The sequence below is a fragment of the Phragmites australis genome, chromosome 5 (assembly GCF_958298935.1).
Source record: "Phragmites australis chromosome 5, lpPhrAust1.1, whole genome shotgun sequence".
Taxonomy (NCBI): Eukaryota; Viridiplantae; Streptophyta; class Magnoliopsida; order Poales; family Poaceae; genus Phragmites; species Phragmites australis.
In genome coordinates this window covers 45823978-45848849 of record NC_084925.1, presented here as the reverse complement: position 1 = coordinate 45848849, position 24872 = coordinate 45823978, and the positions used below count along the sequence as shown (strand labels likewise).

General features: G+C 41.5%; 2 protein-coding genes across 5 annotated transcripts; one reads left to right on the top strand and one right to left on the bottom strand.

The window, feature by feature from the left end:
* Positions 1 to 1642: 1642 nt before the first annotated feature.
* LOC133920050 (SAP-like protein BP-73) lies at positions 1643 to 4915 on the bottom strand. Of its 4 annotated transcripts, none has more exons than XM_062364679.1 (3): positions 4730 to 4910; positions 3775 to 3845; positions 1643 to 3023 (listed from the first exon to the last, which is right to left on the bottom strand). In XM_062364679.1, exon 3 carries the CDS (start codon positions 2953 to 2955, stop codon positions 1912 to 1914), a length of 1044 nt encoding a protein of 347 aa, XP_062220663.1. In that variant the 5' UTR covers positions 2956 to 3023; positions 3775 to 3845; positions 4730 to 4910; the 3' UTR covers positions 1643 to 1911. The 4 variants fall into 4 exon arrangements, with proteins under 4 accessions (XP_062220663.1, XP_062220665.1, XP_062220662.1 ...); XM_062364681.1 differs by having other exon boundaries at positions 1643 to 3014; XM_062364678.1 differs by lacking the exon at positions 3775 to 3845 and having other exon boundaries at positions 1643 to 3014; positions 4730 to 4915.
* Positions 4916 to 12240: 7325 nt separating this feature from the next.
* Positions 12241 to 13686, top strand: LOC133920049 (phosphoenolpyruvate carboxylase kinase 2-like). The gene is made up of 2 exons (XM_062364676.1): positions 12241 to 13218; positions 13344 to 13686. Exons 1-2 carry the CDS (start codon positions 12414 to 12416, stop codon positions 13388 to 13390), a joined length of 852 nt encoding a protein of 283 aa, XP_062220660.1. The 5' UTR covers positions 12241 to 12413; the 3' UTR covers positions 13391 to 13686.
* Positions 13687 to 24872: the final 11186 nt, after the last annotated feature.

Genomic DNA, 24872 nt, shown 5'->3' with positions numbered 1-24872 from the left:
ACATAGAGAGCATGCCGCGCGCGGCCGCTGGCCAGCTTGCTCGCTGTGTGCGTCGACCGCCTGTAGACGGCGCTGTGCGGCGGCCGGCACCGGCGATACGCCGGGCCCGGCCGGCCGGCGATAGCTAGCTGGTCCGAGAGTCCCAGTTGGTCACATCACATGCATGATTCCTGCCCGGTGATATGATGAGCGATATAATCCAGCTTGGTGCCCCCTGCTACATACAGTTAACATGGTACGTGCATGCACGAATTGTTACACCTCGATGTGTGGTAACGTGATTGACACACGTACATAATGGCGGTGGCGCCAATGGAATCTCGATGGTGACCTTGCCAACAGTAGCGCTGTACAATAAATTAAAGGCAGCCTAGCTTGCATCGTACAGTACATACATTAGGTAGCAGTAGTTCATAGCAATATTGGTATCTAGCTAGCTCCTCGACGTCCAACTGTCCATATATACAGCATATATATGATGATGATAGAGCTAGTGCAGTACATGTGTGTTACTGTGTACATGTATGCATGCGTATGGACCATATATATATGTGCACGGGCGTATATATAGTAGATGTATACATGATGCAGACTAGTCGCTCCGGCTGTCTGCATGCATGCGATGCGACGACGCCGGTGGTTCCAGCCTCGTGCACGCACTGCAGGCCTAGTCCTCCGATGCATCAACAGTATCGGCGCGCCCAGCCGGCCGACCGGAGCCTAGTTATCGCCATAGCCTGCCCTCGTCGCGGTTTAACTTCAAGAGGACTTTGAATAGTACTGATCGATGTGGTACTGCAAGCATGGACCAGCCTGTTGTTGCTTTTTTCGTGTAATGTACACATGCATGCTCATCAGTTTATATATCCTTCAAGTGGAGCGTTTAGTGCTGGAGTACTACAGTCCAGTTTACTGAGGAAAAGCAAAAGGAGAAAGCCATGCATAAAGGCCCCTGTATGGAAGCGCTGCATGCCAACAAGACAATGTAGCAACGGACACCGGCTGATCAGGCCCTAACTTTCTTCTCTCTCTCTCTCTCTCTCTCTGTGTTCTGTTTTGTTGTTCCCTTTTGATGAGACTGGGAAAGAAGAGGAACTTGTTATTACGACCGTGTCGAAACTAGCAGCAGCTAGCTTTAATCAGGGTTTGGATCGCAGTATATATGCGGGACCCCGCCCATCAGGAAATGATGCCGAGCAAGGGCAGAGAGACAGAGACAGGAGAGAGGCAGCAAGCACGTGAGGCGGCGAACCAATCCGTCGAATCGCTCCGGATCTGATGGACGGCTCCCAGAAATCAAAGCAAAGCAGACGAGGGGGCCGGCAGAGGCATCGTAGTGTACGTGTGCCTGCGCGGGTCACGAAGCCACATGTAGAGATTAGCACAAGGAACAGAAGCGAAGCAATAATGCAGCAAGGAGTTAATACTCTCTACTCCCCTGTCCGGTCTCAGGCACTGCATCGATGCGTTATTCTCTCTCTCACGACCGAAGCTGCAGTCAATAACAGAAACCACATCTGCCAACCTTTCTCTGCAAAACTAACCAGCAAAAGCCAGATGTAAACCACAATGGTTCAGAATAGTATCAGCACCAACAATTGACCCAATAATTATCAGTTTCCTAAGAAAATGGCCCACTATGTTCAACTCTGCAAAAACATTGCATTGATGCAAAAACAAATGTCTCAGCTAGCTTACTCCACTCAACACAGATTAACTAACATACAAGGGTTCAAAAGGGGCCAGCATAAGATTAACACAGACCAAAACGAAGTTAACCTTGCTCATTTACAATTTTCTATCTAAAGGGCCTAGATCTCAAGAGATATAGAAACTGAAAGGTGGTGCACGTGCCCAAGACAGATTGAAGTAAAAAAACAGAAACTCAGGTTGACTGTTGCCACCACCGTATCAAGCCGTGCTTCTCAAAACTTCAACCAACTCATTTTTTTTCATCTTTGAGTAACCTTTGATTCCTCGAGACTTTGCAAGTCCTCTTAGTTCCGCAACCTTCAAAGAGCTTAGATCAGAACTTGCAGCACTATCATCATGTGATTCATCACTATCTGTAATATCTGAATTTCCCAAAGAAGGTTCGAGATACTCCTCATTATGTTCATCAGTGACGGATTCATCATCTGAAATAACATCAAAGTCATCCAAAGATATATTTTCTGGTGGTATTACAGAATCAGGTTCATATAGAGAAATTGTGTCAGGTTCATCTGTAGCAGTCCTCTCATCTAGAGTTGTATTGGCTGTCTGTACAGCATCAGTGACATTATTGGCGATAGATTTGGCATCAGTGTCTTTATCGGCATCGATAACAGGCTGGAATCTTACTCCAGGAACTGGAGATCTTCGCCTGAAATTTGAGGGTGGCCTTTTGAAGGATGGAGGAGGTTGCTTCTTCTGCTCTTCCTGAGTGTCATTTTTTAGGCCGAAGATGGTTGAGCTTTGTCTGTTTCCAGAATCATTGCTTCTCTTTGTTTGATCAAAATTATGTTCTTTGTCATCACTACTCTTCCTTCTTTGGTCCACAGAGTGTTTCCTAAGCAACTTAAGAAGGGAATCAACACTGCCCCTCTCACCCTGCATTTTTGCAGGTTCAGGCTTCTTGTCTTCCCTGCTTTTCCCCCTCGCTCGCAGTTGCGCTTGAACCCTTTTAAATAGCTCCACCATATCCTTCTCTCTGTCCCCTGGAGCTGATGTTGCTTGAGGACGGGAGTTGCTCGCCAAAGAGATTGGTGGTCCATTTTTGGAGAACATGATATCATTATCGAATTCATCGATGTTCTCAGAACCATCTTTATCTTGGTACGGCTTGCTTTTGCCCCTAGAAGAACCCCCTTTTTGTTGTCGTAATATATCCGAATTTCTTGGCCTATGGTTGTTGGGGCTAGCATTACATACCAAAGATACCCTAATTGGGCCCAACATAGGTGATGCACTCATGAAATAAGCTCCTGGGGGGAATCTGCAATCTCCATGATACACAGGTAAGGTTGCTCTGCCTGAAACCCCTGGGCAGCAAAAGCTCTGTACATTAGTTAATGCTTTGGAAGAAGTTTGATGAACTAGGAGGAACAGGAAGCTTAAGATGGAATGGTCTGCAGTACACGATATGGGAACGAAGAGAAGTTCCTAGATTACCAAAATATATGTAATAAAATGAACCAAGATTGCATGACTAACAAGAATGCTTTTGATCCAACAGTCTTGGTAGCCATGTTCATATCAATATCAGTGTGTACAAAAAAACACTCCAATATACGGCACACATAAAAGTAACTTGTGGAAATTTAAGGAAATATAAAGGCCATCTAAAGGGGAAGCAAAACGGACTATTATAACGCTCATATGAAAAGCAGAGTGTCAAACATGCCCGCATTCACCGTTAGTTCAGAATGCAAGTCGCAAGACAGCTCGATCGAAAATGGATGCATAAAATAGGTTTAAAGAGTATGAGCCATTAATGTGGCCTATCTGTACATCTGCAACGTATGTACAGTGCTACATCACAAGTGGAGGTTGATGGGATACAGTAGATCTGTGCATATTCATGAATCAGCTAGCAAACAATCCCAGTTAAAGCTGAACAGCGCAAAAGTAGCATGCGTTTACACCTTGTACAATAAAGCAGAAATGCCTACACTTGGTGACAATACCAGGAAATAGCGACCAACAGTAAATATCATATAAATTAAATTTGGGAAATAATGTAATCCATTTTGAACATGCGCATATCAACCTGGCAGTCAGCCAGTCACGTACCGGGATAGAATAAAGATTGGTAACTTAGTAGTCAACATGTCCATCCAGGCAGCTAATAAACTGCAGGGTGCCTAAATAGAAAATATTATCACTAGAAAAGTGGATAGGATTTAATTGTAAAATTGTGGAGGAAGCGTGAAGTGCCACACCATCTATTTGTGCATACACATACTGTTGCTAACGTTTATAAAGCCCTGATCCAATAAACATCTAACTGGTTTTTGCATTTAAATAAAGGCAACGAATTGGAATAGACTTTGAGTTCACCAATGAAAGAATGGCACATGCATCAGACAATGAGCTGCTAATTTCAATAATAAGGCGCTGAAGATTACAGGCACCATTATCAACAGCAGGCCTATTATAGTGGGGAAACAAAATCCCTACACTAGAGCAGTCCACATTTCTATAGCTTTTTCATTGCACACCCCATCAGGAACCAAACAAATTTAGCTATATTTGGAACGCAAGAATTTCATAGGAAACAATATAATTTTCGCAGCAACCCCGTGGAATTCCCCCGTTCGAATAGTTCCATTCTCCACATAACCCCCAATTCCACTTCTTACTAACCAGGATAGGATTACTGGATTGGGATTCCTTTCACAATTCATCATCCTCACATGGTGCAATCTGGGGAACCCAGCAAGTAGGAACCCACAGCACATACCAAACAATCTCGACTATTAGGCTGCCCCCGCATGGCTCACATTGCGCCCCTTGGTCGCGACAGAGGCGCGCGCGCGACGGCGGAATATTTACTACGACTGAGCCGGGGGGGGGGGGGGGCACCGCAGCAGGACAAACGCGTGGTAGGGCCGCCCAACAACCAGGCGAGGGGATTGCGCCGCTGAACTGTTGAACGTAGCAGGGTAGAATTGGACGGCGCCGTGCGGCGTGAGTAGGTGTGTGACCGTGGTTAACAAGACGAGGGACGAAGGGGAGGGGCCGGTACCGTGATGGTGCAGGAGGGCAGGGGCGGCGGCGGACATGCCTTCGTGCGAGTCTCCGACCGGAGCGTCCTGACCGGAGGCGGCGGTGGTGAGGCGGCGCCCTGGCTCGGGGCAAGGGCGGTTTGGTGGTAGCGGGTGATAAGCGGAATGGAGTTGGGGCGAGGGTTTCGTCCTGGGCGCCGTGCGACGAGGGGGACGTGGGCTGGCTCGTGTCACTCGTGAGTTTTTTTAATTTTATATTTTTTATAATTAATATTTAAATAAATAAATTTCTGATGTAAGATTTGTACAAATAATAGATATCATAAGCCTATTTATTTAAATATTAGTTATAAAAATATAATAAAAAATCTCTCTAGCGTGAGGTCCGTAGGACTAGCTGATGGGAGTGTGTGCCTGAGGCCTGATTGTTTTTTATTATTATGAATTCTGAACCTAATGGCAAAAGAAAAGACAAAGTTGATCTTTATAACTTACAAACTAAATTATACTATAAAATCTCACAATTCATAACTTGACGAGAAGAAGCTTCTCTTGGCCGCCTAATTCACACGCTCAGCAGAACACGTATGTCACCCAACAGCCAAAAAAAATCCTTTTTTAAAAGTTTTCTCCTTTCACAACTTTCTTTTTTGGAAAGTTTTTAAAAAACTTTTCTGACTCAAAATTTGGGAGAAAAGTTACCGAGAAATTTTTTTAGAAAAAATTATCAATAAAAATTTTAGCTTAAAAAATTTTAAGAAAAAATTTACACGACAAAAGTTTGGGTTTTGAGAAAAAAAGTTAACGAGAAAATTTTAGCTCAAAAGTTTCGAGAAAAAATTTACACTAGAAAATTTTGGAACAAAATTCCAGCACAAAATTTTTGGAACAAAATTTTTAATACAAACTTTTTTAACAATTTTCTCAGCACAAAAGTATCAGCAAAAAGATTCAACCACACGTGGCCCAATCAGCACAAGGCCCACTGAATTTGTGGGCCGCTCGGGCAGCAAAGCTCATGAGCGAGCGAGCCATCTGGGCCTCCCGCGCCCCACTTGGCCTCCGCTCGGGTGTCCACGGCCCATCGTCCGTGACTTGGGCGCGCACGGTTTCACCCACGAAACAGCTTTTTCGAGCTTCTCAACATAATTCAGATCATGACAATCTACAGAAGAAACAATTAGGGCCTAAACCGGTTCAGTTTGGACTATGACCTGTCTTGCGTTCGGCCCAACGCACTCGTCCATTTCTGTTCGCCTGGCGGGCCTATTCGTCGTCACAGAACAGAACTTTAAGCCCAATTGGTGCCCCTCGATGGCTTTCAGGGTTCAGCCTTCTCTGCTTCTTTTTCATAGAACCAATTAAAAAGGCAGAAGTGAACATTTTGATCATTCATAGAACCACTCATTGTTCTGTCTTTCCCAAGATCACTAAATTACCTTGTGCCGAAATTGAGAAACATGTGGGCATAAAAGAAGAGGAAAGGTTATTGTACGAAATATAGTCCTTCAAAAAAGTAATAAAAAATCTAAGAGCAAAAGGTGGATTGTATCATTTAAAAAAAAACTGAGAGCAAAATGTTCATTGTATCATTAACATTGTATATTTAGTATGTGGTATCATGCTTTATGATTAGTGATTACTATGCCAGAGCATAAGAACTCAGTAGATGAGACAAACATCAAAATCCCCTACTCCCCTCATAGTAAATTATGCAATTGTTTCATCACTATAGTAATTCATCGAGTACCTTTGTGGTGATCTTGTGCGAGAAGACATGTGATATTGATATTGATATCATCATTAGTGACTTCGCTTCTGTAAATATTAGAAAAAATTGTTTCAGATGATATCTACAAGTAAAGTTAGATTCATATGCTATTTTACTTTTGTAACTTAGCTATATTTATTATCTCTGACATTTCTAATCATATTCTTATATTTGTTTTAGATTTATAAGAAGTTGGCTTCTGTTTTCAAGTTGGGCGATGGAGTCATGATTGCTAACCTTGATGCTGATAAACATAAAGACTTGACTGAGAAGTATGTCTTTATTTTATCTTCTAATATAGCTATTTGTATGATATACAAAACATAACAACATTGCATTGAGCCACTGTGCTATATGCTATTATCTATATATTATAATTTCAATTTTTTAATGTACCACCGTTAAAGATAATAATTTTTTAATACCCAGAATATATTATCTTTGTAATTGATATATAAACATTTCGATTTATGTTTAATGGGCCATGTTTTTAGTTTCGTCTCGGATCACCGAAATGTCAGGGCTAACCCTGATCGATAGCTGTTGTGCTGGTATTAGAAATGTGGCCATGAGAGATTAAAGAATTTTTAATAATATTATTTTATTAAAAATTACAAAAATATTATCTAAATTCATAAAATTGCAAGAATAACTAATTTTAGCATGTCATTCGGTGACTTAGTGACATGTCACCACTGGTGATACGGCCAAGTTGTCAATTCATATAATGACATGAGGTCATGTCGTCATGCCTGTGTAGCGAGAGACTCTGTCACCAATCCATATGAAGACATGACAGCAGACTTTAGTGACAGGTTGGCAGCTTTTTGTCCACCATATGGATTGGCGATAGGATCGTCAAAAATATTCAAAACAAAAATTATTAAACCTCAAACAAAAATCTATTTGGGTAAAGATACGATCACAACATGATGCAATTAGATCATGAGACGGAGAAGTTATCTGTTGATTAAAATTTAAACCTAAAAAGATGGGCGTACTAATGAGTGTGTAAGTGTGATGGGTGTGCATACGTGTCACTGTTAATCGAAAAAATATATTTTGATCTAAATTAGAACTCCAATACTGAAAAGCGCTTGTTCCATAATTTCTCGCTCAACAAAACAAAAACAGTAGAGCTTGCATTTTGCTGCGGTCATGCATGCATGCGCATCGAAGACGTACGGGAAACAATCAATTTTCTTCTCGAGGGAAAAAAAATGGATGTACAGATCATATACACCTAGGTGTGCCCGCCACTGACCGGTACCGTCGACTACACGCGTTTGCATTATGAACAGGGTCGTGGTGTTATTGGACATTGTCGAATACTCTATTATTTAGAGTATTCGATATCTAAGTAGTTTTTGTATTTAAGTGTTAAATACGTTATATAGTACCGTATTTAGTATGTTTGATGATAAAAACTGCTGAGTCTATTTTTTTTTTTGGTGGCTCACATATCAAAATTAAATTTTTGATATGCAAGATGTCAAATACATAGATTAAACTTATAAATATGTTAATATATTATTTATTTTAGTAAATATGATAGCATATATTACCTATTTTTTATTTTTACCGTGTGCGTGCTCATCGGGCCTCGCCCCTGACTTGTCAAACGTATAGAGCTCGACCGTATAATGGCCTGTAGACTCCTCCGAAATTGTGCACCAGGAGTTTACCGTTTGCATATGGCTACTTAGTTGTGCGCAGAGGAGCCTGTGTCGTACAGGCAGGCGTAGAAGCTACAGAGTCACTTGAATCTGTTATCCTCCGGCTACACTGTTGATCGGGTTTGGAATAATTTCGCTACAAACGATGGAGAAGGAGAACAGTTGCACGATCGACTAGCTAGCTGCTTTAAAAAAGGAAGAAGTACAGCTGATATATTTTATATTTACTAATTAGAGACTCCTTTTGATACTCCATGTTAATTCTAAAAAAATTCTAGAAATTCTTATAAAAAAACAAAACATCTGACCGTCGAATTAATTGATTGGCTAACTGTAACCATAGATCAACAATTAGACGAAACAACATAAAAGATTAAAAAACAAATCATACAGTCCAGCCCCAAGACTACTTCTTGCCTTGACAAATCATAGAGTCCAGTCCTAAAACTACTTCTTTTCTTGTCTTTCCTTTACTTTTTTGTTGTAGATATCATTTGTCCAACAAGGTTACGATAGCAAACTTCAACTTAGTTACGTTAGCAATCAACACACTTTTCCAAATCAATTATAATCAAACATTACAAAATTAAAACAACAGAACGCAAACATATTACGAATTATCACACAAAAATAATATCAAAGAATTTATAATGTATTTCCAAAAAAATAATATGAGATACGGTGACGATATTAAAAATAATAATAATTTCAAAAAATCAAGAAACAAATAAAAAACAATTTGCATAACACATAAAATGAAAATTATAAATTAGATCTATTCACAAATAATAAACATGATTCCAATATTATGAAAAAAACTACATTTATATTTTACATTATAATATTTAAATATAAATAGTTAATGTATCTTAACATACAATCATTATTAACATAAATATCTATAATTCAGTCGTAAGCTAAATTTTTAATCTATGCAGTCGCACGGGTTGATGTGCTAGTTTTTGTAAAGACAAGATTGAATCAAACTGCCCTCGCAAAAAATAAAATAAAATGAGGATTGAATCAAAATACAGGTAGATACTGATGACATTACCAAGCATGCTTGGGTGCTATCTGCTAGTAGCTTCGATACGAAACCAAGCGTCATCCGTGACATTACAACAACACCGTTCATCCAATTGAGTGAACCCAAGTGTGTGCGATGACATCGCACCCCCCGTGCTTTCACAGATCATCATACGCAGCACACGACTCATTCATCGATCTGGAGCTAGCGTGAATTGTCTTAGTATAACCAACTGCAAAAACAGATTAGTATTGCGCATTGATCCTGACTTACATTGTGGAAATGTGCATGGATCACACTGACTAGCTTGATTGCGATACACTAATATTATTTCAAAGCAGCGTCGATCGTCAGCTCCCCCGCAGTGTACGGATATGTATTTATTTGTTGCTCCAAGAAAATTATCTGCCAACAGCCGGCGTCGATGCTAAACACACCCGATGACCAAGGTGGCTCACCTCATCAGAACAGGTGACAGCGAGTTATGGAGAACGCGCCATGCAAGGAGAACACGCAATATACATGCTTGCAGCAGTTGTCGGCACAGACACAAACATTTCATTGGAGTTTGCTTCCATCAGGCGCAACAGCGGATGCAAACATTTCTTTCGCGTATCTTTCACAAAATTCTCAGTAGTAAACCTTCTCTCGTCGGTGGCCTAAAAAACTCATCTTTGGTGGTAGGTATCTATCAATCGCACCTAGACAGAAGAAAAGAAGTATATCAAGCAAATAAAGATGGCATATATATCATCGTGCGTGCTAGCATATATTTGTCGTTTCATCCGGCGGCGAGTGGAGAGGAGCCTTTTTAGCGTGCAGCTAGGAATAAAAACTTTCATATTATATCATAGTACTTCTTGTGTCAACTCACCATAGCATGCACAGTCGTTGCATACTCCAATCCATGCATATTGGTCCATTTCCATCGGCTACTTCATCACTAAACAGGCAAACATGCATGAAATAACAAGCCACCATACCTTTGGCTGTTGCTAAACCACAGCCCGTGTCGCTCTCAGTGACATCACGTCTGGATGACTGGATCAGTTGGCCGGTCCTGAAAATTCCTGAGAATCCACGACTGTGTACGCCGGCGCTAGAATATACGTTGGCGGTTAAACTGCGGAAGCGCGGACGAGGAATCAAAGAAAGGTCGCCATTCCCAGCGAGATCACGCGTCTCCAGCTTCCAAAACGTGGAGTCCAATGATACCTTGAGCAAGTCGTCGACGACGACGACGACGGCTTTGATTCGGGGGTCTGGACGCCCAGTTTCGCATGCTGTGCGTGTGATCTCTGGCTCTGGCCCTGGCTCTCTCTCTCTCTCTCTCTCTCTTCCCAGATGGGCGGGCGGGCCGCGCGGTCCGGATCGATCGGTCGGGGTCAGAGCGAACGCCGCCGGCGCCCATGCGCGTGGTCAATCGATCGACGGTGAGTGGTGACTTGACTAGCTATATCGTGCGCGCGCGACGGCGGTGGCGAACGTTCCCGCATTGTCGCAGCGAGCCGAGCGTGGAATTGTACGACGGCGATTCTGTCCCGTGGACGGACGGCCTTCGTCCGCATGCGAATTAAGCAGCGGCCGGCGAAAGCTCGCTTCCTGGCAAATTTCAGGACGGCTCGACACCGGAACACCGGAACCTGTTCTGTGCAACTCTCTGCCGCCAATGCCACGTCCAGGTCCAGCACGAAGGATCGCAGCAGTGCGTACTCCTCGCAAACAGTCTTATACGTGGCATGTGGCATTGCAGAGTATTATCCCGATCCTGACTTTGTTTTGTTTTTAGGTTGTCTGCATGTCGATATAGAGTGTAGAGAAGAACGAAAATAGCCGATAATGGCAGATTCGGCAGCGCATAGACTAGACGTTCACGAGGCAGGTAATCCAACAGATCCTCGTCACGAAATCTTACGGATTTTAGTACTAGTTTGGTCGTAACCGCGATAACGCCGAGGAGGGCAGCATTTCGTTTCATTCGCAGAAGACATGGACATGCATAGGAAAACTAGTAGAAAATTTCGCTAGTCTACATGGACTTATAGTTTATTACCATCATTTATTCATGTTAAGATTTGTATTGAAAAAATATATGAAAATTTTATAAAATAGATAAAATAACCAACAGATGTATCCACCACACGCGTTAGAGTTGCTTTCCCATAAGAAAAGAACAAAACTAAAACCAGACAAAATGCACGCCTCGATGGTGGACAAAGTTCGGCCGTACTTTGGCCGCGAAATGTCCCAGGATACGGATGCGGCCGTCACCCTCGAGAGAGGCCACGTTGCACACGCCAAGAATTCATCACTGTTCCAGGACCCCATTGACCACCCAGATAATGCTCGTGAGATGTGTGCATGTCCATTCATTAGTGTATCCAAAACCATCCATTATTTAGCCGGAAGATGAAATCGACCCTCCAACAATGTACTAATCCAATAAACTAAGAAATACTAAAAGGAACCTGTCCTGCCACTTAAAAAATTCAGAATCATTGGGCAAGACATGTATTATCCGAGGGAGTGCGTATCTTGATTTAAATTTAATTTGCAATTAAATCGTTCCTTGATGACCTAACTAAATAGGAGTACTGTAACAACTCATCACTGTGGTGCAAAACCAAATGCGTGTTAGTCGTGGATCCAAAATTCACTAGTCCTCGCGCACGTATGAACTACAAAAATTACTCATTTATATTGAGATTTATGTTCAAGATATAATTAAGAAAGTATAAGATAAATAAGCAACAATGATAAATGAATAACCACCGTAGAGTTGCCCTCCATGAGTTGGTAGGTATTACCTTCATTCTTTTTTAATTATTATTTATTATATCAATATAGTCTCTAACAAATACGTTTGATTATTATTTTTTACAACTACCTCTTGATAAAAATTAGATGATATTAAAGTATTTTCATAATAAATTCAATATTATTATTTTTATATATCAAAATCTAATAGTTTTACATATATATTAATGTTCAATTTTTTTAAAATTTAACTATATACATTCTAGAACAACATGTATTTAATAACGGAGGTGCTAATAGCCAGCAGCCAAAAGACGCAGCGAGAAATATTTCCTTTCCTCTCCCACCTGGACAGGACGACGCTGCATTTACAGGCGCCGGCCTCGCTGTTCGGACGGTGGAGACCAGAACACAACTGACAACCCACCCACGACCCACCCAACCACCCTCCAAGGAGACAGAGCAGCAGTAGCATGAGCGGCGGCGAGGAGGCGTTGAGCAAGGAGTACGTCATCGGCGACGAGATCGGCCGCGGCCGCTTCGGCACCGTCCGCCGCTGCTACTCCGCCGCCACGGGCGAGGCCTTCGCCGTCAAGTCCACGCCCAAGACGCCGCTGCGGGAAGCGGACCCGCTCGACCTCGCGCTCGCAGAGCAGGAGCCCAAGGTCCACCTCCTCGCGTCCGCCCCGCCGGCCAGCCGCCACGTCGTCTCGCTCCGCGCCACCTTCGAGGACGCCGACGCCGTCCACCTCGTGCTCGACCTCTGCGCGGGTGGGGACCTCTTCTCCCTCATCTCCGCCCGCGGCCCGCTCCCGGAGCCTGAGGCGGCCGACCTCGTGGCCCAGCTTGCCGATGCGCTCGCCGGGTGCCACCGCCGCGGGATCGCGCACCGCGACGTCAAGCCGGACAACGTCTTCTTCGACGCCACCGGCGTGCTCAAGCTCGGCGACTTTGGGTCCGCAGAGTGGTTCGGGGACGGCCGGCCGATGACGGGGCTGGTCGGGACGCCGTACTACGTGGCGCCGGAGGTGGTTGCCGGGAGGGAGTACAGCGAGAAGGTGGACGTGTGGAGCGCCGGGGTGGTGCTCTACATGATGCTGTCCGGGACGGTGCCCTTCTACGGCGCCACCGCGGGGGAGATCTTCGAGTCCGTGCTCCACGGCAACCTGCGGTTCCCGCCGCGCACCTTCGCGTCCGTCTCGCCGGAGGCCAAGGACCTCATGCGCCGCATGCTCTGCAAGGACGTCTCCAGAAGGTTCTCCGCCGAGCAAGTCCTAAGTAAGCAAGCCTACTCTTCTTCTCCTCCGTTCTACTCCATTTACCCCCTTGAACCGCACATGCAATTCTCGATTCCTTGATATTTCTGTTTCTTTAAATGTTTGGCATTGTGTTTCTACCTGCAGGGCATCCTTGGATGGTGACCCGCGGGGGAAGTGCGGCGGTGAGCTGATTCAGATGCTCCTCCACTCAATCTGCTGTAGGTAGAGGCGTTCTTCTGATAGGAGTAGATCGAGGACTCCTCTTGCAGTTAATTTTTGCTTTGTTTCTGGCAATCGTCAATGAACAGTAGTGTCGTAGTTTGTAGTAGCAGCAGCAGTAATCTCGTGAAGCAGGAATTTGGGGGCTTGCTGAGTTTGTTGGTCTTGTCTGTTCTTTGTAACTCATGTACAGTCTTCTTCTGGCTGAAGAAGATAGGACTAGACTTGTTCAAAAGAAAAATCGGAATGTTCATGTACAGTTCATTTCTGTCTCTTATTTTGCTAGCGATTTTTTGTGCTTCCTATATCTGATCCTTGAATGGATACCCAGTTGTGTGTTGAGAGTTGAGAAGCTGCTCAGATGTTGGCGTCAATAAGTTGATGTGTTGAGGAGAATTTCCAAATGGTTTTTAGCGTACTGTTTGGTTAGAACTTCAAATGCTTTCATGCATGCTGTTCTCTTGATGCCACCGATTCGATTTGTTGTGGAAAGATTTGGCAGTGAAATATCTCGTTCTTCTATATATTTTTAGTGTAGTGTAACTTCCTGATTGTTACATCTAGTCATAGTTTCCTAAGCTTTTCCTGTAAGAAGGGAATATATAGTTTTTGTTGCGAACAAATCATTGTTTCATGTTCCCTGGCTAGAAATGAGACGGTTGTTCTACTCAGAGCGATTATATTCATTCAGAGTTTATTTAGCATAACTCTTCTAATCTAAATTTTTGGAGAAATTAATTCTTAAAAAAAATGATTCTATAGCTAAAAGTGATTCTTTAGGATAAACTCTATAAAAATGATTATGTAGGAGAAATAAATCAGAAAAAACTAGATTTTTCAACTCCTAGTGCCTTTATTTCAGAAGATCACTAATGCGAAATACTCTAGTAGCTAAAAACTATAACTTATTATTCTGCAGAGCTTTCACTAATCTCACTGTAAAAATTTATCAGAGAGTTTACTACATAAATCCTGAGATGCTATTAGTTCTTTCCGTAATATAAGAGGCTACTTGCAAGCCCGAACTGAAACGGTTGGTTTTACCTGTGTTTATTGCGGACCCCGATCCTCTGCAGGGAGAAAACAATGCATTTTACTGTAAACAATGCATTTTACTGTAGCAGTTGAAACAGTAAAATATGAGTAGATGAACAGTGAATTATATATGAAATTCTTTTAGTTACTTTGAAATTAATATTTTAAAAAGAGTAAGTGAGATACTAGATTTTAGAACAATTTTTTTTGTCACGTCATATATTTTGGTGTGATAAAAGAGGCTACGTGACAAGACATCGAGACGACGTCAGCATGATCATCTTGGTCGCGCCATATATATTGGCGTGACTAAGTTGTGAATCAAATTATGTAATTTGACGTGACAAAAAAAAGCTAGTTTTTTAAAATTTAATCTCGCATGTTGTTTTTATTAATTTTAAAAAGGCAAAAAAAACCTCTCATATATGCAACGAGTTCACCTACATCGTCCACTTCCCCACTGCTTCTTTTGCCCACTCTTTCCTCCGCTTTCTGGCTGCGGTCGATGCAGCAGCACAACATGCTTCCGGAGTCACGGCGCGTACCCTGCTGGCAAAGCAACCACTCTCCTCCGTCTGTAGCAGCAGCGGCGGTGGCCAAAGAAACAGTCCTGTCCCGTGAGCACCTTTAGAATCGGCCGGCGTGGTTTCTAGTTTCTCGCTCCGTCTCTCGTTCCCATGATTGCAAAGCCAACAGCTCAAACCGAAACCATGTGAGAGGCAAGCTGCTAGTTGCACGAAGGGTCATGCAGGCAACACTTGCTAGCTTCCGTTCTTGTTGCTGAAAAGTTATCGAGGATGGGGAGGTCGGTAGCCTGCCATCTACCATCACGTTCCAAGCCGTGGGCGCAATGCAACACTATCTGTGCTGCTGCTATCTGAACTCTCGATGTCAATGGTGAGGCGAATGGCGAGGGCTCTACCAACTCACCATCAACTGGTGTGTTTATTTAGCCCCCCCCCTGGAAAAAAAATCATACATCTCCTCCTACAACAGTGCTATAGACCGGTGGATCCCATTCATATGAGAAATTATCCTATCTATTTATTAGTTGATATATATGATTAACATTGAGTTGATCTCGTTTATCATTTTAAGATTCACATTGAGGACCAGTAACGGCTGTATAGCTGGTGCTATATGAGAAGACGTTTGTAACACCGCAGCATATAATTTTTTCCTAGAAATCCCCGTTTCTTTGGGCCAAAGTGTGCACATCAGATGTTATTTCGGTGCCCTGCATTGTTGTCAACTTTAAAATCTGCATTGTTCATTGTCCTCCCCACTCCTTTGTGTGTCTGCTGATTGATTCGGTCCTTTCCAGAGTGATGATGTTTTTTTTAAAAGTGAAGAGGTAGGGACTATATTAAACTTTAGCACAGTATATCCCCATTTCATAGAAAGAACCCTAGACAATATAAAAATTGCACAATGAGCTTATTCAGGACCTTCTGCATCTCCCTCCCCTCCGGTGGCCTCCACCCCCTGACGCGTCGAAGATGGACGGAGCTAGAGAGAACTCCTCGCAAAGAATCTGCAGAGCAACCTTAGATTTCGAAATATCGCATGAACCGACACCTCCGGAGCAATCCGAGATGCCTGTAAACCGTTGAACGCACTTTGACCATTGGTGAACTAGACTCGAAAGAGAGAAACAAACCCGGCAACTTCCACCTCAGAACCAGCGAGGATGGAGACCCAATAGCAACCTCCGCGGCCGCCAATACAGAGGCCGACGACCCAGAAACCACCACCACAAAAAGGGATAAATCACGAACACCCCACCATTCGCCAAAAAAAACCCCACCATTCGTGAATAAAAACACCAACACAAACCTCCTAGAACCATCGTCGGAGAGCTTGACGAGGATAACGACCGCATCGGAGACGCCCTAGAGAATCAAAACGCAACGAAACATCCCACAGACTCCACCATAACCCTAACCATACATCATACAAACCAACCAACAAACTAAGATCGAGCTACTACTACCTACGCTACAAGCTACATACGGCGCCGATCTGCCGAATCTCCCACCTCTCCGACGCCAGAGAGGCAGCAAGCGGCGAGATCGATGCCGCATTTTATCGATAGCCGCTCGGTCGCTTTACTGAAACTGTAGCTGGGGAAACGATGCTTTCTTTTTGCTCCAGAGCAGATGATGTGTGCTGGGCCTCCTGGTCGAGCTGTGTGGGACGCAGGAACTCTCGGACTTGGACTGGATAGCATGTATTCTTCTGAACCGGCAGGTAAAATTTCCATCGGCCCATTAGAGACAAGGAGCGCTAAAACTATTCCCGTGAGCTTTGCTGGGGGACACTGTGGGTGCTCCTTTGTGGGCTCAATAGTTGAACCACCAATGGAGCCCATTAGACAGTATTGCTATGGGCCTAAGTTTATACTAGCCGACAATTTCACGAATGCAAAGGCTCGGCCCTCGCCTAATCAGTTGCTGAATCGTGGACCAAATGGTCTTGAAACGATCGCTGAAGAAAGCATTCTTCTTCTTCTTCCTAGCTGCATTCTCTGTTGCCCCGTACGAATTACAAAAAGTTACCATTCCATTTCTCGCAAACAGGTCACTATTTTCTCGCAAACAGAGGAAGAGAAAGTATTTGCCTATGCATAAATGTTTTTTACACATGGACAAACCTGCGTCGCTTTTGTAGCATCTACTGACGCTGACGCACACGCTGCAATACTTAGTCATCAGAATCGGCGGTGTACCTGGTCACCATGATATCGCATCACCACCTAATCCTCCTTTGAGTAGGCGGATGGCAAAATGACAGGCATCATTGTCTCTCTTCGTTGGCTCTGCTCATCTCCCTACCCCATCTCTGTATGTGGTTGCTCTCCAGCTCCGATAGCACAGCGCACATGCTGGGTTGCGACTTGCGATGATTTAATATTAATGTGACCGACCATTTCATATTCTGGTTCCAAAAAGAGAGAGAAAAGGATATATGCGAAGATCTTTCAGGTTGAGCTTTGATTATTCTCTAACCAGACCAAAACCTACTAATTTATTCAGTGGCCATTACAATTGAGTGAAGGCTAAGCTCTGCTCAGGCAGTTGCAGCATCCACCGCTAAAAGTACTCCACTGCTGAAGATCTGCACTTGAGATCTTGAGTTCCGAAGATAAGTGCGTGCTAGTGGAAACTGGAAAGCTGGTAATTCTGTACTCTTCTTTCTTTATTTATATTAAAAAAAACTGAATTATATACTCCTCTTCTAGTTCAATAAAGCGAGATGTACTCGCTTTGGTCATAAAAACAAGACGTTTTGACTAAGTTTACCTTTTTAACTTTAACTAACAATAGTTTTTTTTTTTAATATTTAATTTAGAAACTGAACCTAACTCAGTTACTGGGAGGTGTGAGTGTACAACTCCATTATCAGGTTTGAATCATCTTCAACTTAAATTTGAGTATCTATTTCTTTTTCTATGCAATGCCACTTAATTACTCTTAGGTTGGTCGGGTTTTTTAATATTTAGTTTGAAAACATTAAAATCATTGTGTAGATTTATCTTAAAAAAAAATACTTAGATAATATCCTAAGTTTATTGGATTTTATAAACATATCTATTATCTTAGTAAAACAGAGTTAAAAGAAGCCATCCATGTGCTCTCAAAAGCAAATGTGAAAAATTATTATGATATTAATACCATATTAATCAACATATTAATTAGAAAAAAGAAAAGGATATATACCATTGATTATTATGATAATCTAAGAGTTTAGATTAAATCAAAGATCTCATATAAATATAATTAATAAATAGCTAAATTTGAAATTAAAATTATGAAAAAAATAGTAGTTTAATTTCCATATAAATTAGGAAGCAAATACCTAAATAAAGAGTCCATGTAAAATACAATTAATCAATAGCTGAAATTTGAAACAAAAATAATGAAAATTTAGTAGTTTGATTTTTCATACGGATTGGAAAGAAAAATATCTAAAACACATTTCACAATAACTAAAATTAGGATTAAAACAAAAAAAAGAATGATCCACATCAAATGCAATCTCAGAAAAACAATCAAAATAAAAAATAAATAAAGTTACTAACATGATTTTTATAATAATTCAGAAGTACCGTGCATCTCAATGTCGTCACGTCAAGCAAGCAGCGGGAGAAGGTACAATATGCAGACTGCAGATGATAGAAGACATGACCCTATCATCGATAAAGGGACATCAACAAATCCATAGATCAATAAGACGAGACATAGGGTCACATATGTGGGGGAATATATGGCTGTCCTTATATCAAACTTGTACCGTGTAACTCGAGTTCATGATGTTAGGCATGCAACGGGATAAAACGCAGCCCGCATCATACAAACATGCATCCATGATCTCCAACAATGGCAGGGGCATCGATAAAGCTATGGATCGATAGGGCAAGGCACATAAGCTGGCCACGCATCTCGTAGTCATGGCAGTAGGTGGGTGAGGATCTGTATTTGACTGAATTTGTTGGAGAATTTATAAATTACATAATAGATTTGTTGCTTCATAGCATAAAATTATATTGTCAGGTAGGCGGCGAGGCAAGCCACAACTAGAGGTGTAATCGAATTAGATTGGATACGGACGAATATCAATGGTCCTATATCATATCTCATATTTTTTCATCAGAACTGGAGCCCGATATGGATGATGTCGGATATAGATACGAATGCGGATAGTCTCGGTCACAAATACAGGTCGAATATGTGACGAATCAGATGCAAACAATGTCGTTCACAAATATTTAGTCAAATATTGAGTAAAAACAGTAACTATATATATCGCATATATTATGATTATTCGACAATTCCATATATCCAAAACTCAACTATATTAGAGGTTCACCAAGAAAATTAGCAATATATTTCAATAGAAGGAATTATGTCTCAGTGAAATCGGAGAAGTAACAAGTACTCAATATGTTGGCTGCAACTTCTATTAATTATTTGAATATATTAATAACTTCAAAAAAAGTATCAACTACAAATTTGTAAATCTCGTCGAGAGCTACAATTTTCATATATAGATAGTCTCCATTTGTATCTGTATCAAAAACTTACATGCTCCGAAAGATAGACTCTGATAGTTATCGGATAAATCTGATTTTATTTTCGGATATCCGATAGATACATAGTTCTCTACATCTGAATTCGATATAATCATTCGAGATCCGATCTAATATTTGAGATATATTTTTGATATCCAAGATCCGATTATCATCTAAAATGGTTCGGGCGATCGGTTGGGCGGGAAAAATCCGACTCGTTTTCACCCATAGGTTGCGGATGGTCGAGCAATGACCTACAGTGACGACATGGGACACTGAGTATACTGGAGCCAAGCTTAGATCGGGTACAGATTTGACTTAATTTGTCAAGGAGGTTAAAAAATATGACAATAAATATTACTCCTATCTATTGCACAATATGAGATAGTGGTGTCGGGCAAATAGTGGTACAAGGCACAATCACAGACTGCAAATGGTGGAGTTGTGACCTATGACGATGATAATAGACACCTACGAAGTCGAGGATCAATAAAGCAGGATGTAACCGGCAAAAGTTGGGCTTAAGCAAGGCAGTTCGCGGTGGCAAGCAGGTGAAGAGCATAGTTTATATCTTTGTATGATCAAGATGTGGCTATACAACTATGTTTAACCGAAACATTAGGCAAATTCAAAAATTAGTTAATAAATTTATCGATTGATCGTATAAATATGAACAATCAAATGGAGTATAAAAAGGCATAGTGTAACAAAGCTAGGCGCGTATTTAGTTCTAATAAAAAAATAATTATTAAAATTGTGCATTGGAGACCACATCTTATCTAAAACTTAATGTATTTGTGACCTCCGTTCAAACATTTTACTCCTATTTATATTAGAAAGGTACACTTCAACGTAAACAAAACCTGCATTTTCTAAAGGAAGCAGCACGAACACCCCACCTGAAAAAGCATATGTCCATCAGATACTCCTCAAAGCAGCGACCATAGGATTCTCATGATATTTTGTTGGTACATGGGCATGATTCTCAAGATGGAGCAACAGAATAGCAGAAAAGAAACATAGATCAAAAGATGATGTGATGGATGCCTCCATAGGAACTGCGAATCATATTTGCATGCATGTGAGGATTTGGTGTGGTGGGCATTTAGGGTTTATTTGTTTCAGCTGGAGATTCTGAAAAACAGTTTATAGAAGTTGGATTGTAAAAAGTTTTTAGATGGTAGATTCTAAATAATTTTGATGAACAATTTAGTAAAATAGACTTTCATAATCTTTTATCAAAAACTGAGAAAAAACAACTTATCAGATTCTCACAATCCAACCAGCAGATTTTAAAAAACTATTAAAAAAAACTGTTTGTTTGTTTTAGCTTCATATTTTAAAAGCTAAAAAACACAATCCAAAACTGAAATAAACAGACCCTTTACTCCCGCCACCAGCTCTCCTAGATTAGATTGACTGTACTTAGATGTGTGTTCCTGCTGGCCATCGATCGGGAGGATCACTGCAGTCTGCATATTCCTTTTGCTCTCCCATTTTGCAGAGAAAGGAACAAAAGGTAGGCAGAGGCTAACCTGGCTTCATCCGAAACTTCGTGCCATTAGCTTGACCTGTTCTTCTTCTTGCAAGGACGAGCAACAGCAACTGCTCATTAGCTGACAAGAGATAGCATCGCAACGTTGCCTCAAGAGATGCCATAACGAAGGGACATCGATCGTTGTATTCCTTCGTACGTATATAATTGTGGAGGAGAGTAGTACATCTGTACGTGTATTTGAATTCTTGGCAGTGGCAGTACAATGCATAACTGCCTAAGCATACAAGGTGTTCGTAATCACAAGCAATGCATATCAGTGCAGCGACAAGTTCAGAAGTGAATATTTGCGCGTCGACCGTCTGAAGCAACTGTACAACCGTCCAAGAACGAGGAAGATGACCGGCACATGATCCCTCACCATGAGATGATGAGAACTGTTACGCAGACTGGATCCTTCCCCAAAAGATCAAGCCTGAATTCCTAAATGCAACGGCATATATGTTCGGCTGCTGGCCATACGCTTTTGTTGATGATCTGACCTGACCTGAGTACATGACCACACGCCCAGTCGAATTACTGAAGTGAACATCTTGTTTGGTCTGATCTAGTAAAAGAAATCGCCTTTTAATCCTGTCAAAACGACACCCGTCAGCAGCTGAACGGCCTGATCAAGAGGCAAGGTAACCCATCATCATCAGTCTCAATTTACCTAGTTCGCATTGCAGGCTCACCGGCAGTAATTTTCAACTTCGTTTTTGTTTCAGAAATTGCATGGATGATAAGATAGATCGAGGTAAATCCATCCAACTTGGCACATGCAAGTCAATCCAAAACTAGCTCTAGTTTGACTGACCCCTAGAAAACCACTCCTAGTGTTAACCAAGGTTCAAAAATAAGTTTGGACCTCTAAATCCACCCGCTAGCGGTAACTATGTGTGAGTAATGGTGATATATTAAGAGGAAGATGATAAATTAAGACACTGAAAATTTAAAATAAATTAGTTTTAAAAACTTTACAAGATAACATATCTTAATTTCTATCTAAATATGTTTTATATTTATCTAGTGTGTTTATTCTATCGTTTAAGAGTATTGTAACCTACTATAGCAAGGTAATTATAAGTATGTAAGTACAGAAACGTAAATAAGGTAAAGAGACAAACTTAGCACAAGAGATTTTTATCACATGATATCGATAGCATAAATATCACCCCTAGTCAATATTAGAGCTCCACAAAGGATATACTCTCAGTCATTAAATCTCTTCCAGTCATGACTCTTGAGCTATCAAGTTAACAAGATAACATCTCAAGCACGATGAGTCGCAAAGACAAGATCTTACTACTAGCCTCTCTTCCGGTTATTTATCGCCGTGATCACTTCGGAACTTAAGTCACCAAGGTAAGGGTCTCTGAGTCCCCGTACACGTGTCTTGCCGCTGCTTCGTACCAAGTTGAAGGGTCAAAAAGCTTAAGCCATCAGAATCCAAGTTGCCGGCGAGTCACCAAGACTCCAATACGCTGACGTACCTATCAGTACAAACTAGGATCACTCATTGATCCATTCTTCAAGCTGCAATACTTAGCTTCAACTCACTCTAGACCTATAAGTACTAAACACTCTCTAATCTTGTGTTTAATCGTCTTGAATGATCACTTTAAATATTATAGTGGTTTGGATATCTTTTTGAGTGTGTATGAGTTTCCTCTACTACAACATATCACATGTCAAATGACTAAGTGCAGGAGTATTTATAGCATCAAACTAGCCAACTAGCTATTTTCTCAACAACTCAGAAAAACTGTTAACACCAGATGATCTGATAAGAACAGTAGTATAAACACTGGATCATTCGGTGAGTATAAACTTAGAAACTAGTCGTTAGAACTCTACTCAAAGCCCTTGTGGACACTAGACATCCTTATATGCTTTCAAATATATCACCGGACCTTTCAGTGATTTATCTTGAGGCAGATCGCGCTACTTCTTCTCTATGTAAAAAGTTTCGGTACATTCATCTCTTAGACTATCCGGTGAGTTGATCTTCGTTCTTCAGCACTTGCAGTCGTCTCTGTAAGAAATACTCCAGTGTCATACTCCAGCGTGCACAAATCAAGCACCAGACCTTCCAGTGAGTTGATCTTCAGTCTTCTGCATTCACATTTTTCTCTGCAAGAAATGCTCTAGTGTTACACAGTGCAGATCAACAAACTATCCAGTAAGATCATCAGTCTTCTCCCCTTTTGTCATAAATACTCTGGTGAGTTCACCACAAAGAGTATTGGACTATCCGGTGAGGTTATCAGTCTTTATGCATAATACTCCGATGAGTGCAAACTCTTTCGTACTGGACTATCTAATGAGGTCAAGTCTCCTGAAATTTCTCTAATTCAAATCAAACTTTGTCTCGACTACGGTAGATTTTTAATGTATTGTATATATAAGATCTACTAAAATGTATTTTTATAAATATGTTTGTCTCAATAACTATATTATTATTAATTATCAAAATCACAATCATAGTCTAATAAGATCATTTTGCTATACCATGGTTACCACGGTAACCGCATAGTAATTCGGTAAAATTCGATAGAAATCAGTCAAATTTCGTCAAATTTTTAGTTTTTTTATTTTGAATTCAAGTTTGATCTGCAACGGTTCGATTTATGAATATGGTGCGAACCGAATCTTCTTATAACCGTGATATCCGAGCATTATCCGACGATAAATTAAACCCGGATTTACCTTAGTAATTTTCTGACGGCTACTGCATAGCCCGGCATATTCTTTGCGTGCACATCAGGTAAACCTCTTGTCAGCCCAGTCGAAAAGCAAGCTGGAGACGAGCATCTCCAAGACTTGCAGCGCCGGTCGCGGACGGAGCACGGCGACGTGGACAGCCACGTGACACTGGCTTTTTCATGGCTGCCGCCGTCGCGTCGCGTCGCTGACCGCAACCGGGCGCCGGGCGACTCCATAGGGGAGGATAACAACAGGGAGCAAAGCGAAAGAAAGGCGCGCCTCCTTCCACGGGATACAGTAGCTGCGGATCGGAGCTGAATTGCTTGGGGGTGGGTCGGGTCAGGTTCCCCGCCAGCCGATCGCGGCGGAATCAGAGGTGTGATTGTTAGCTGTATGTATTTTGCTTATATAAATGTATTTTTTAAGTTAAATGTGAGTTTTATTGATCAAGGAGATATATTACAATTAAGATTTATTAGTTGTGCAGTATAAGTAGGCACCTGCTCAACCAGACAGCAGAATGAACATTTTTACTTAGCTAAATGCGCTAACAAATGCAACCTTGCCTTCTCTCATATGAAATGCAGTCTCAGACCTACCTATATATATATGAGATTGTTCTGAGAAGGAGGGTAGGTCTGTATATAGTATAATTAGGGTTATATTATTAAAAAGAAAAATATTTAGTTGATGGTATCTATCTAAATAGATTAAGTTGATGTTTTATTTGTTTGATTAAATTTGAAACCGTATGTACGGATGAAAGAGTTTAGATTGTGATTGTTTGTTTGTATGAAGATGATTTTATGATACTAACACGAGAATCCGTCTGTCCAACGGATATATAAACTTACATCCGACGAGCTAAACCATACATATATATATTTACATCTATCGAACCAAGTTAAAATAGTGTATACGGACTACTAAATATAATTGTCTTTAAGATTGTAAATATTCATATACCAAGTTGCTAAAGTGCGAGCCAGCAATCATACCATATATGTCGCAACGCCGACTCCTCTTTTGTTCCTTTGCAAAAACCTTCCGAGTTGTGTGAAGGCGACAGGATGCAGAAAATTCAATCTTGCGCGTGACGCGCCGGCAC

Excerpts from the sequence above, each read along its gene's own strand:
- LOC133920049 (XM_062364676.1), top strand. The coding sequence starts at position 12,414 with ATGAGCGGCGGCGAGGAGGCGTTGAGCAAGGAGTACGTCATCGGCGAC. Across the intron at positions 13,219-13,343 it reads CTCCGCCGAGCAAGTCCTAA|GGCATCCTTGGATGGTGACC; the intron begins GTAAGCAAGCCT and ends TTCTACCTGCAG.
- LOC133920050 (XM_062364677.1), bottom strand. The coding sequence starts at position 4,766 with ATGTCCGCCGCCGCCCCTGCCCTCCTGCACCATCACG. Across the intron at positions 3,024-4,729 it reads TGCCCTCCTGCACCATCACG|GGGTTTCAGGCAGAGCAACC; the intron begins GTACCGGCCCCT and ends TTTGCTGCCCAG.